The 13516-nt window shown below is 44.3% G+C and overlaps 1 protein-coding gene across 1 annotated transcript in view; it reads right to left on the bottom strand.

The window, feature by feature from the left end:
- The window catches only part of sdad1 (SDA1 domain containing 1), a 77895-nt gene that overhangs the window by 13710 nt on the left and 50669 nt on the right, over positions 1-13516 (bottom strand). Inside the window, exons 17-18 of the mRNA XM_063043490.1 lie at positions 11929-12043; positions 5212-5306 (exon numbers count right to left, since the gene is read on the bottom strand). Coding sequence (XP_062899560.1) covers positions 5212-5306; positions 11929-12043 — 210 coding nt within the window. The remainder of the gene's footprint in view (positions 1-5211; positions 5307-11928; positions 12044-13516) is intronic.

Raw genomic sequence — 13516 nt, forward strand, 5'->3', positions numbered from 1 at the left:
CAGTGAGGAGGATGCAGGGTGACTTGGATAGGTTGGGTGAGTGGGCAAACTCATGGCAGATGCAATTTAATGTGGATAAATGTGAAGTTATCCACTTTGGTGGCAAAAATAGGAAAACAGATTATTATCTGAATGGTGGCCGATTAGGAAAAGGGGAGGTGCAACGAGACCTGGGTGTCATTATACACCAGTCATTGAAAGTGGGCATGCAGATACAGCAGGCGGTGAAAAAGGCGAATGGTATGCTGGCATTTATAGCGAGAGGATTCGAGTACAGGAGCAGGGAGGTACTACTGCAGTTGTACAAGGCCTTGGTGAGACCACACCTGGAGTATTGTGTGCAGTTTTGGTCCCCTAATCTGAGGAAAGACATCTTTGCCATAGAGGGAGTACAAAGAAGGTTCACCAGATTGATTCCTGGGATGGCAGGACTTTCATATGAAGAAAGACTGGATGAACTGGGCTTGTACTCGTTGGAATTTAGAAGATTGAGGGGGGATCTGATTGAAACGTATAAGATCCTAAAGGGATTGGACAGGCTAGATGCAGGAAGATTGTTCCCGATGTTGGGGAAGTCCAGAACGAGGGGTCACAGTTTGAGGATAGAGGGGAAGCCTTTTAGGACCGAGATTAGGAAAAACTTCTTCACACAGAGAGTGGTGAATCTGTGGAATTCTCTGCCACAGCAAACTGTTGAGGCCAGTTCATTGGCTATGTTTAAGAGGGAGTTAGATATGGCCCTTGTGGCTACAGGGGTCAGGGGGTATGGAGGGAAGGCTGGGGTGGGGTTCTGAGTTGGATGATCAGCCATGATCATAATAAATGGCGGTGCAGGCTCGAAGGGCCGAATGGCCTACTCCTGCACCTATTTTCTATGTTTCTATGAAACCTACTTTCTTTCCTTTCAGAGTCTAAAGGTTACACCAGCATACCCCAGCCCTTCTCCTCTCACTCTGAACATACAGTGAGTTAAAGTCATTGAGTCATAAAGCATAGAAACAGGCCCTTCAGCCCAACTGGTCCATGCTGACCAAGATTCCCACTGAAGTTAGTCCCATATGGCCCATATAGTCACCAAAACTTTTCCATCTCCGTACCTGTCCAAATATCCTCTAAATGTTCATGTACCTGCCTCAACCACTTCCTCTGGCATCTTATTCCATATACTGACTACACTCTGGGTGAAGAAGCTACCCCTTATTCCTACTAAATCTCTTCCCTCTCACCTTAAACCTGTGCCCTCATTCTAGATTCCTCAACCTGGGGGGAAAAAAACTGTGTGCATTCACTCTATCATAATTTTATAGCTATGTATACATTTTATACATATACGGTGCCTATAGAAAGTATTCACCCCCACACCCCTGCAAGTTTTCATGTTTTATTGTCCTATAACATTGAATAACTGTGGACTTAATTTGGCTATTTTGACACAAATCAACAAGAAAGACTGTGTTGAAATGGAAACAAATTTCTACAAATTGGTCTAAGTTCATCACAATTATTAAATACAAAATAATTGATTGCATAAGTATTCAACCCTTCAAGTCAGTGTTTAGTAGATGCACCTTTACAGCCTTGAGTCTGTGTGGATAGGTCTCTATCAGCTTTGCAAATCTGGGCACTGCAATTTTCCCCCATTCTTCTTAACAAAACTGCTTAAGCTCTGTCAGATTGCATGGGGATTGTGAGCAAACAGCCCTTTTCAAGTCCAGCCACAAATTCTCAATTGGATTGAGGTCTGGACTTGGCCACTCTAGGACGTAGGGGGTGAGTACCTGCGCAATCAATGATTTTGTGTTTTATATTTGTAACTAATTTAGATCACTTTCTAGAGATCGGTTTTCATTTTGACATAAAAGTCTTTTTCTGTTGATCAGTGTCAAAAAAGCCAAATTAAAGCCACTGTGTTTCATTGTTATAAAATAAAACACGAAATCTTCCTGGGGGGGGGGCGGGGAGGAAGGAGGGAGGGAATACTTTTATAAGTATGGTACATATGTTACAAAACACTCTTCAGTGAAAAGCGTTCCATCCTTCTGAATCTCTCTGCATGCCTCAGTCTCTCAAGTCCCGGCAACATCCTTGTACATGTCATCTGCACTTTTTCCAGCTTAATGGCATCTTTCCTACAGCAGGGTGACTAAACTGAAAACAATATTCCAAATGGAGTCTCACCAACAGTTTAGTTGCAACATATATAAAGACATCCGCTGTCTTGCGAGACCATGGATCTGCGTCTGGAAAGTCTTCACTCTCCAGGGCGCAGGCCTGGGCAAGGTTGTATGGAAGACCTGCAGTTGCCCATGCTGCAAGTCTCCCCTTTCCACGACACCGATGTTGTCCAAGGGAAGGGCATTAGGACCGATACAGCTTGGCACCAGTGTCGTCGCAGAGCAATGTGTGATTAAGTGCCTTGCTCAAGGACACAACACGTTCCCTCGGCTGGGGCTTGAACTCACGACCTTCAGGTAGCTAGTCCAATGCCTTAACCACTTGGCCACGTGCTCATAACAACATAACATCCATGTTATCATTTTCAACACACCAGCTAGGGGAACCATCTTCTCACCATCAATCTCTCCCAGAATGATCTGTCTCAGTGAGATCATTTTCACTTTCCCTGTCTCCAGTAAGTATCCACCAATGTTACTTGTTCTCACAGTGTAATCCTCTCATACAAGGATTCCACTAATGCAGGGGTCCCCAACCTTTTTTGCACTGCGGACCGGTTTAATATTGACTATATTCTTGTGGACTGGCCAACCAGGGGGGGGTAGGGTTGCCAACGAACAAGAGTAGAGCCAAATACGTTGTTTACCCAAAAGACTACAATGACCATGAAGCCTTGCGCAGGCACCAATGCGCATGCGCGCCATGACCTGCCGATTCCCCCCGCCCCCACCAAACAATTCTGTTTGTGGGGGTGGGTGTTAATCACTACCGAAATATAGGTGATAAGTGGGTAATACACTCAATTTTGTTTCTAAAAGGGTTTATCTAACGAATTTAATATTAAACACAGAGCGCATATTTTCCTTGCATGGATATAATGATAAGTCAATTATCAGGGGAGCTTGAAGTAAGTTTTGAACGAACTTCCAGTAGAAGTGGCAGAAGCAGGTTCAATACGATCATTTACAGAAAAATTGGATAAGTATATGGACAGGAAAGGAATGGAGGGTTATGGGCTGAGTGCAGGTCGGCGGGACGAGGTGAGAGTAGCGTTCCGCACGGACTAGAAGGGCCCAGATGGCCTGTTTCCGTGCTGTAATTGTTATAAGGTTATATAGGTCACTTATAAGTCAATAGCATCATAACATTTTAAGTAACATTTGGATATTAAACGCACAGCACATATTTTCCCCATATGAATATATAAAATCATTGCAACACACCAATATCGCTGCATCAGTGGGAGCCCTGGGCTTGTTTCCCTGCAAACAACACGGTCCTATCGAGGGGTGATTGGAGACAGCGATGCTCGAAGGGGGTTCCTGATGTTCAGTCTATTCCGCAGTTTAGTTTCCGTTGCATTCATTGCAGAAAACTCCGCTTCACAGAAAAATGTTGGAAATGAAAGCAACGTTTTCAGTGCTTTCGTGGCTATCTCAGGATATTTAGTCCTGACTTTGATCCAAAATGCCGACAGAGATGTTATGTCAAACATACTTTTCAGCCCGTCGTCATTTGCAAGCTCGAGGAGTTGATCTCCTTCCCACCCTGACAACGGATGACGCGTGGGTCATGACCTCGTATGCGTAATGGCTGATCAGTGGCCATGACAGAGAATGAGGAAAGGTGCAGCTGACTCATATCGCCAAATCATATCGTTTCCTCGCGGCCCGGTAGCGCATGCTCTGCGGCCCGGTGGTTGGGGACCGCTGCACTAATGTATCTATACCACACTGAATCAATGACGTATATCCAGAAGTCAGATAACCCATCATTCCAGTAAAACTAATATTATGCTCAACCCCTTTGTAATAAACACCAATATACCCTTACTCTTGTAAGTAGTAGTTATACCTGTGTTTACAATTCTGGTTTGTCATGAACATCTTTGTACTAACCTTTACTAATTCCTCATAATTTAAAACAAAATTATTTTGCTTTACTTCCTAATGATGTGAGCAACCTACCAATGATAGTTTTAATTACTAAGTCGCTCCATTATAATTTACAATTCCTGCAGTCTCTGCACATTCTTTTAAATTTTGTTCAAGGTTTGAGCCACATAAGCAGACAGTGAACAATCACTCACGTTGCTGTGGGAGAAGTGGCATGTTAGACAACATGGCAGATTTTCCCTTGGCAGCCATAGGTCCATGAGGCAATGGACTTGTCTTCACCCTTGACATTTCCTATAGCACTTTGTTCCTTTGCTCATATTAATTCTCTGAATTTGTTTTCATACATTTTTGTGTTTTTTTTGGCATAGGGAAACTCTTTCTTACCTCTGGCATTTCTGCCTTTATTATTTTGTCAGTGACCAAAATCTCACTGGAACAGACTGGATGTCCCATTATATATTGAACATGATATCACAGGCATATTTTAAACCTGATAGATATACATCACCAGAAACCGCTGAAAACATATGAATAACTCACGAGTTGGGAGAAGAGGGAAATAGAAATGTAAAAAAAATTTGCACAGCAGAGCGTGTTTAGAGAACATTTTGCGGCAAGGGAGTGTGGTGGTGGGCAGATGCTGACAGACTACCTTGTTATTACAGTGATTTCATGTGGAAACCCCAACCCAAATATAAACTTGGGAATTCACCAGATGTGGGTATTGCTTGGTTACAATGCCAAACCTTCACAAGAATCACAATACCTCTTCAAAGAAAAAATTCCAGTCATTGCTGGCTCACTAATTACTGGTTCCAGGGGGAAATCTTTTGTCTTCCTCTAGTCTGGACTTTCTGTGACTCCACGTCCACACCAGTGTGTCCACTGTTAGCTCCCTGCAGGCATGACCCAGCAAGATACTGGTTCGAAAGAAAAACTGGCTGCTGTGGCAGCATCTCTGCTCTTCAGACAGCAAAGGTTCCATCAAGACCAAGGAACAGCACCATATCCCCAAGGGTACATGGGGAAGGGTAATAGTAGTCTCTGCTATTAATAAACATTAAATTTAAAAATGCTCCCATGCCACATTGTTGATTCCAAATACCAAATATGTTAATGGGGAAAGCTTCAGACTTACCAACTCTTTCTGCTGTTCTTCATCTGAAGAATGATGAACATCAATCCAACCTTCATCATCTTCATCCTCATCGATACTCGTACTCTCCCATCCATCTGGAATTAGCAGATGTTTCACATCTTAATTGACAGGGCTACCACTGGCAACACATCAATTGTAAAGAAAGTTCCAGCAATGAAGTAAAATGGCTAAAATAAAGCATCCTCTTTATTTAACAATGCACGGCACAGCTGATCAATTGGAAGGGTTTGGTTTTTCTTGGGGGTGTTAAGAATGGAGATGAACATTTATGGCATTGAAAGATAACATTGACCAGAAGTCATAATAGAACACATGGTCCAAGTAAAAACAGTATTTATTATGGGAAAAATCAGGAAGCTTGACCACATGAGGAAACAGACACAGACTCCATGATCTCCACTCCTCTCCAACTCACTGATATTTAATCATAACCATCTACTCCCGTCAATCCTCTCCCCATCACACAAGATTGGTTGGTTCTCGTAAAGAGCATACAAGCTTTACTCCTCAGAGTATTATCTTCATCTTTCAACATAACTTGCTGCTCTTTCATTCCTCACAAACCAGTTTGCTTCACATGCGCACTGCTACACAGACATCATAGTTGCACTGTACATTTCCACAAGAGGTCACTCCTCCCCAGATAATGGCTGTGTAAAAAATGTATTCTGAAATCACATATATTTAAACTTGGAGTGTCACTTCCTCACCTTGTTCAAGTTTATTGTCATCTGACTGTACTAGACAGTACTATGCAAAGGTCTCAGGCACATAAATATAGCAAGAGGGTCTAAGTTTTTTTACACAGTACTGTATTTGTCAAGTACATGGAACAGGGAGCAAGTTTGTAAATCTGGCGGGAGCAAAGGATGTTGGGAATGGTGAGGGTGGAGCGCCACAGGAGGCGTGTGGGACTGGTGGCAGAGAAGGAGTTGCAGTGGCGGGGTTTGGCGCGGGTGCAGACACCACGCAAGGTCATTTGGTTCCAAACAATTGGTTTAATGAGAATGTTTCTCTTGCTCCCTCTCCCTTTTCCCAACCACAATTTCCCTCTCCCTGCCCCCTTCCCAATGTCAGCCCACAATAGAGACCTATATCAAAATCAGGTTTATCATCACTCACATACAAAAGGACGTTATGAATTTTTTTTTGCAGCAGCAATACAGTGTAATACATAGAATTACTACAGTCTTAAGCATTCTAGATATATATATGTGCCTGAGAATTTTTGCGAGCTGTTTACTGTCCTAGTAATGAGACCTCAGTGGTGGTAGGGTATTCAATAGTCTCATAGCTTGAGGGTACAAGCTGTTACCCAGTTTGGCAATTCTATGTCCTTTCTTTCAAAACTATCCACTGCTCTGGGATTATTCTGGAGAACAAAAATAATCTTCAGATACTTCTCTGAACTAACTTTGTCTAAAACTTCTCTCCAGTGCCTGCAGCTCCAATGACAATTGAGAGGTTCACCATGGTCAAACCCAGTTCTCCCTCTTCTTCCCGTCATTTTGATGCAGGATCCCTTCTTTCCTGAAAATGCACCCATTATTCACTTCTCGAAGCTCTTGTCCGTGCTCAATTGTTCCTACTGCCGACAATTGTTCTTCCTTCCTAACCTAATGATTGCATGCAATTTCAAAACTACTGTTGCCATTCCAAAAAAATCCTAACACACATATAAAATTCTTGAGCATATGGTCTCAGATTTCCACATCATTGCTGCAACTGCATGACCTATATTCTCCCATCAGGCTTTCTCCTTGCCAAAAAAAACAGAAATAACATCGCATCTGACTGGTACACTCTCTCTCAAACAAGAGAAAATCTGTAGTTGCTGGAAATCGAAGTAACACACACAAAATGCTGGAGGAACTCAGCAGACCAGACAGCATCTATGGAATAGAGTACTGTTGACATTTCAGGCCGAGAACCTTGAGCAGGATACATTCTCTCTGTAGCCTTTGACACAGCTGAATGCACTGTATGCAGCTCTATCTTTTCTTCACTGTTCAACTCAATTACTTCCTTGGCCTTGATGCAACTCTTATTTAACCAATGCTAGTTATCACATGGCAACATTCATTGTGTCGGGTAATAAAATTGGTGGAAATGTACATACTGTAAACCACAACCATTGACATTGAGTTAAGGTTCACTTTAAGAGGCTGATCTGATGATGATGTAATTACGTGGAGTTCTGTTACCATACTTTGTGTTCAGTTTTTGGACTACAACAAGTGAGTTGTAATGGTTTTTCTTAAACATAAAATGCCTCACATTGTTTTATTTGTAAAAACCTACATTGATGACCCCGATGCTCTAAGACGATTCCAGAATTATTGAACACGTCAGCCAAGGCAGTCGCATTGAAACTGCCGGAGTTTTGGGAGCAAAGTGCCGGTTACATGCGAAAGACTACTAACTAATGCTGTGAAACAGAACTAGAGTCTCTTTTTACCACGCTCGCTTTGGTACGATCGCTAGGAAGTGCAGCCACCCTTGCAGCTTCGATAGTGCCAGCACATCGGGACATCAGAGGTCTGTGATCACCGTGGGCTCCAGCTGCCAGGGACGTCTAATACAGTTCATTATGGACATCCTTTCAGGGCAATGCTTGCTGTGTGACACAGGTGTTCAAGTGAGTGTGCTGCCAGCATCGCCTATTGACGAGAAGGTAAAGAGCAACAAAACTTCGCTGGATGCCGCCAACGGCAGCAGGATCCAGACTTACGGAACGCAATGGGTGACACTCTGCTGCAGAGGCGACGTTACACATGGGGCTTTGTCCTGGCTAACGTGGCTAGACATCTGCTAAGTGCAGATTGCCTGTGTGCCCAAGGACAGTTAGTCGATCTTTAAGCACTGCTGGCTTGTGGATGTCAAGGACCCTGGGTTGATACCCTGCTCACCCAGTATGTTCCCCAAGACGACTCTTGTCAAGCACATACATCACCGCATGTGAATTTACTTGACTGCTGGGCGAATTCCCAAACCTCACCAAGCCCACGTTCTCCACGACAGTCTCAAAACATGGGTTCATGAACCACATTTCAACAACTGGCCCGCCAGTCAACGCCCGTGCACATAGACTGGTCCCAGAAAAGCTGGCAACCACGAAAGCTGAGTTTGCCAATACACAAAGTCTTGGCATTGTACACCAGTTGAGTAACCCCTGGGCTTCACCCCTCCATATGGTCCCCAAGACTGATGGTGGTTGCCGTCCATGTGGCGATTACTGACACCTTAACAAGGTCACCGCCCTGATCATTACCTGATCTCACACATCCAAGACTTTTCAGCACACTCAGTCGGAAAGTTAATTTTTTCCAAAGTCGACTGTATTTTGGGCTACCATCAGGTGACCGTGTGCTCGGAGGAGATTCCCAAAATGGCTGTGATTCCCATTTGGCCTCTGCGTTTCTGCCTGTGCCGTTTGTGCTGAAAAATGCAGCACAGACTTTCCAACAGCTGATGAACTCTACTAAAAGACTTAGATTTTCTTTCTGTGTACCTGGATAACATACTTGTTGCTGGTGCATCCAAACCACAACACACATCTCATCTCTGCACACTTTTTGAACATTTAACCGAATGCAGGTTGATTATCAACTCTGCTATATGCCAGTTTGGGCTGTCAACAACTGATCTTCTTGGAGTTTGCATCTCCGCAGAAGGTGTGAAACCCCTCTCATCAAAAGTAGTCCAGCCGCCCCGCACTACTGAAGCTACAGAAGTTTTTAGGCATGGTGAATTTCTATCACCGCTTCATTCTCTGAGCTGCTGGACTTATGCTCCCCTGTATAGTGCGCTTAAAGGCAATACTCTCAAATGCTTGACTGGTCAGTAGACGTGACCAGGGCATTTGATGATACCAAATGAGCTCTTTCCAACTCAAATCTTCTGGTGCACCCACTCCCCAACACATCTATAGCCATTACTACTGAAGCTTCGGACTATGCAGTGGGTGCTGAGCACAAACAGTAGGTTGGAGGTGTGTGGCAGCCACTTGCCTTCTTCATTTGGTAGCTCTGTCCCCCCCTCAAAGAAAGTACAGCATGTTCAACCGTTAGCCTCTCAACCTCTATCTGGCTGTCCGTCATTTTTGTTTCCTTCTAGAGGGTCGCTCTTTCATAGCATTCACTGACCACAAACCCCTTGTACACATGACGGCTAAACATCAGACCCTTGGTCTGCATGGCAACAATGCCACCTGGCCTACATATCAGAGTTCACAACTGATATGCAACATATCAAGGGGGAAAAGTAATAGATAGACACTTCATTGATCCTAAAGGAAATTATAGTGTCACAGTAGCATTATAAGTGCACAGATATACAAATATTAGAATAGAAGTAGAAAGAATAAAAAGAATAGAAAGAAAAAGTTACTACAAACAATCTAACAGGAGGGGGCCATCACTTCCCCGGCTATAGGTTGACTCATTATAGAGCTTAATTTCCGAGGGTAAGAATGACCTCACGCAGCGCTCTTTGAAGCAGCACAGTTGTCTTAGTCTATTCCTAAAAGTGCTCTTTTGTTCAGCTAAGGTGGCATGCAGAGGGCGAGAAACACTGTCCAGAATTGCCAGGATTTTCTATGGGGTCCTTTATTCTACCACAGCCTCCAGTGTGTTCAGCTCGACGCCTACAACAGAGCCAGCCTTTCTAATCAGTTTATTGAGCCTGTTGGTATCACCATTGTTGGTGCCTTTGCCCCAGCACACCACCACCTAGAAGACTGTACTGGTGACAACAGACTGGTAGAACATGTGAAGGAGAGCATGCACACTCCAAAGGTTCAGTCTCCTCAGGATGTAGAGGCAACTCTACTGTGCTGGTGCTCCCCTAAAGTCTGTCATCCAGGTGCACCCCCAGGTACTTGTAGGGCCTCACTGCAACCATGTCCTCACCATCAATAGTAACAGGGAGCAGTGCTGGCTTAGTCTTCCTAAACTCCATCACCATCTCCTTTGGCTTACCGATGCAGAGCAGCTTGCACCATTTGACAAAGTCCTCCACCAGGGCCCTGAATTCATCCTCCTGTCCTCCCTTTATACACCCAAATATTGCTGAGTCAGCACAGAATTTCTGCCGATGACATGGCTCAGTGTTGACTCAACGCTGTGGCTGATTGCCTCTCACGGCCAGCCACTGAGGGCATATATATATAGGGGGTGAGTACGTCAGCATGGCAGCCAACAAGCTACTAACCTAGAAGTCCAGACTTACCGAACTGTAGTCACTGTTGGCTGACTTAATGTTTAGGGAAGCTGGGGTTTCTGTCCCGTGCTGCAAAGTCTCAAATGGTCGTCCTCGCCACATCGTGCCCACATGTTTTAACTATCGCATCGGGGTGGAAGGCCTCATAGAAACTGACTGTACTAAAGTTTGTGTGGCACGGCCTTAGAAACTGCAGCCTGTGTGGAGTGTCAGCAAGCAAAAATTAACCGTCATGTCCAAACACCACCTTGTCGGTCCTCTTCCACCCTCCCACAGTTTCATGCACCTCCTTACAATGATGGACCGTACCACCGATGGCCAGGGCCATCCCTCTAGCAGCGCTGACGTGGCTTGGGCATTCATCAGCACTTGTGTTGCTCAGTTTGGCATCCATTCTGACTGCCTCCCAAGGGTCCTGCTGGGGCTTACAGCAGCTCCAAAAGAGGACCTGCAGTCCTCTGCAACAGAATTGGTATATGGGCAGCCATTACGAGTGCCAGGTGATTTTATTCCTGATGCCACGAGCGCCTGGTCGGCCTCTCAACAGCGTTCCACCCTCCTCAGTAAATTCAGTTCCTTTGCACCTATTCCTGCCTTCCATAATGGTGTACAGCACTCTCCGGTTCCTGTGATCTACATTCCACCTCGTTGGTTTATTGTCCACCATGATGCACATTAGTAATCCCTTAGGCCCTCTTACACTGGCCCATTCTGCATTTTGCAATGGGAGAGAACAGACTTTTATCATAGATAAGAGAGTTAAACCTGAATGTGTTTTGGTAGATCACTTTAAACCAGCCCACGGGGATTTGGAGGATTCTGCTACCATACCCCTACCACCACGACATGACTATGACCGTGGACAAGCCAGAGGCACCTGCTGTTCCTCCACCCGTGGAACATAGGACCGGAGCTGTGCGGTTAGTCCAAGCTCCAGACAAGCTCACAATGCCGGTTTTAGTGAATTCTGGGGGTGGGGGTTCTGTGTAGTGTCATGTAATTGGTGTAAACGTACATAATTTACAACCACTGACATTGAGTTGGGGTTTTGCTTTAAGAGGCTGGTCTGACGTGATGACGTAGTTACGTGAAATTGTTACCACACTTCGTGTTCCGTTTTTGCAGTACAATAGATGAGTTGATATGGCTTTTCTTAAACATAAAATGCCTCACGTCGTTCTCTTTGTGAAAACCTACAGTTTAACCTAATTATTGATTTTCTGGGGTCAATTCACGTCCTCAACTATATTCTACCCATTGCACTTCATTAACTTTCTTAGTTAAGATGCTCTCATTATCTTACCTCTTCCAAATGTTTGGTTACCCTCATCTGCTCCCCCATGGTCTACATTTGCTTTTTTTTTAAAAACTGGAACTCTTCTTCATTCAAAGTTCCTATGTAAATGGAACTTGATGACAGTGGCTTCTATTGCATGTGACTTCTTAAATGATAATCAAGCAATTATGGAGACTCACCATTATCCTCTTCACCTTCCTCTTCCAGCACTTCTGCTCCTGGGATGTAGTCTTTAGAATCCAATTCCCCATATTCATGGCATCTGGCTTCTTTTGAGGCTTCTGTTGGTTTACCCTATTGCAAAAAATCCACCTTCAGTTTGGAAACCACTTCAAACTTTCCTTAAGCTACTCAATACTGGAGAGACTTAAGCATTAAGACTCTGAACAGTTCAAAGTCTACTCCTCCACTTACTGAAATTGGTGCTACAAACATCTGCATTCTTTCCTCAGGAGAAAGAATTCTTTGAACAGGGGTAAGACCATAAGATATAGGAGCAGAACTAGGCCATTCGGCCATTGAGTCTGCTCCGCCAATCAATCATGGGCTGATCCAATTCTTCCAGACATCCCCACTCCCCTGCTTTCACCTCACACCCTTTGATGCCCTGGCTAATCAGGAACCTATCCATCTTTGCCTTCAATGCACCCAATGACTTGGCCTCCACAGGCGCTCATGGCAACAAATTCCACAGATTTACCACCCTCTGACTAAAGTAATTTCTCCGCATCTCAGTTCTATAAGGACATCCTTCAATCCTGAAGTCATGCCCTCTCGTCCTAGAATCCCCTACCATGGGAAATAACTATGCCATATCTAATCTGTTTAGGCCTTTTAACATTCGGAATGTTTCTATGAGATCCCCCTTCATTCTCCTGAACTACAGGGAATACAGCCCAAGAGCTGCCAGATGTTCCTCATACAGTAACCCTTTCATTCCTGGAATCAATCTCGTGAATCTTCTCTGAACCTTCTCGAATGTTAGTACATCCTTTCTAAAATAAGGAGCCCAAAACTGCACACAATACTCCATGTGGTCTCATGAGTGCCTTATAGAGCCTCAAAATCACATCCCTGCTCTTATATTCTATACCTCTAGAAATGAATACCAACATTGCATTCGCCTTCACCACCACTGACTCAACCTGGAGGTTAACCTTTAGGGTATCTTGCACAAGGACTCCCAAGCTCCTTTGCACCTCTGCATTTTGAATTACCTCCCCATCCAAATAATAGTCTGCCCGCTTATTTCTTCCACTGAAGTGCATGACCATACATGACCAACATTGTATTTCATTTGCCACTTCTTTGCCCATTTCCCTTAACTATCTAGGTCTCTCTGCAGGTTCTTTGTTTCCTCAACACTACCCACTCCTCCACCTATCTTTGTATCATCGGCAAATTTAGCCACAAATTCATTAATACTGTAGTCCAAATCACTGACGTACATCGTAAAAAACAGCAGTCTCAACACTGACCCCTGTGGAACTCCACTGGTAACCAGCAGCCAGCCAGAATAGGATCCCTTTATTCCCACTCTCTGTTTTCTGTCAACCAGCCAATGCTCCACCCACGCTAGTAACTTCCCTGTAATTCCATGGGCTCTTATCTTGCTAAGCAGCCTCATGTGCGGCACTTTGTCAAAGGCCTTCTGAAAATCCATGTCTACTGCATCTCCTTTGTCATAGTCATACTTTATTGATCCCGGGGGAAATTGGTTTTCGTTACAGTTGCACCATAAATAATAAATAGCAATAGAAATAGTAA

The sequence above is a fragment of the Mobula hypostoma genome, chromosome 3 (genome assembly GCF_963921235.1).
Source record: "Mobula hypostoma chromosome 3, sMobHyp1.1, whole genome shotgun sequence".
Taxonomy (NCBI): domain Eukaryota; kingdom Metazoa; phylum Chordata; class Chondrichthyes; order Myliobatiformes; family Myliobatidae; genus Mobula; species Mobula hypostoma.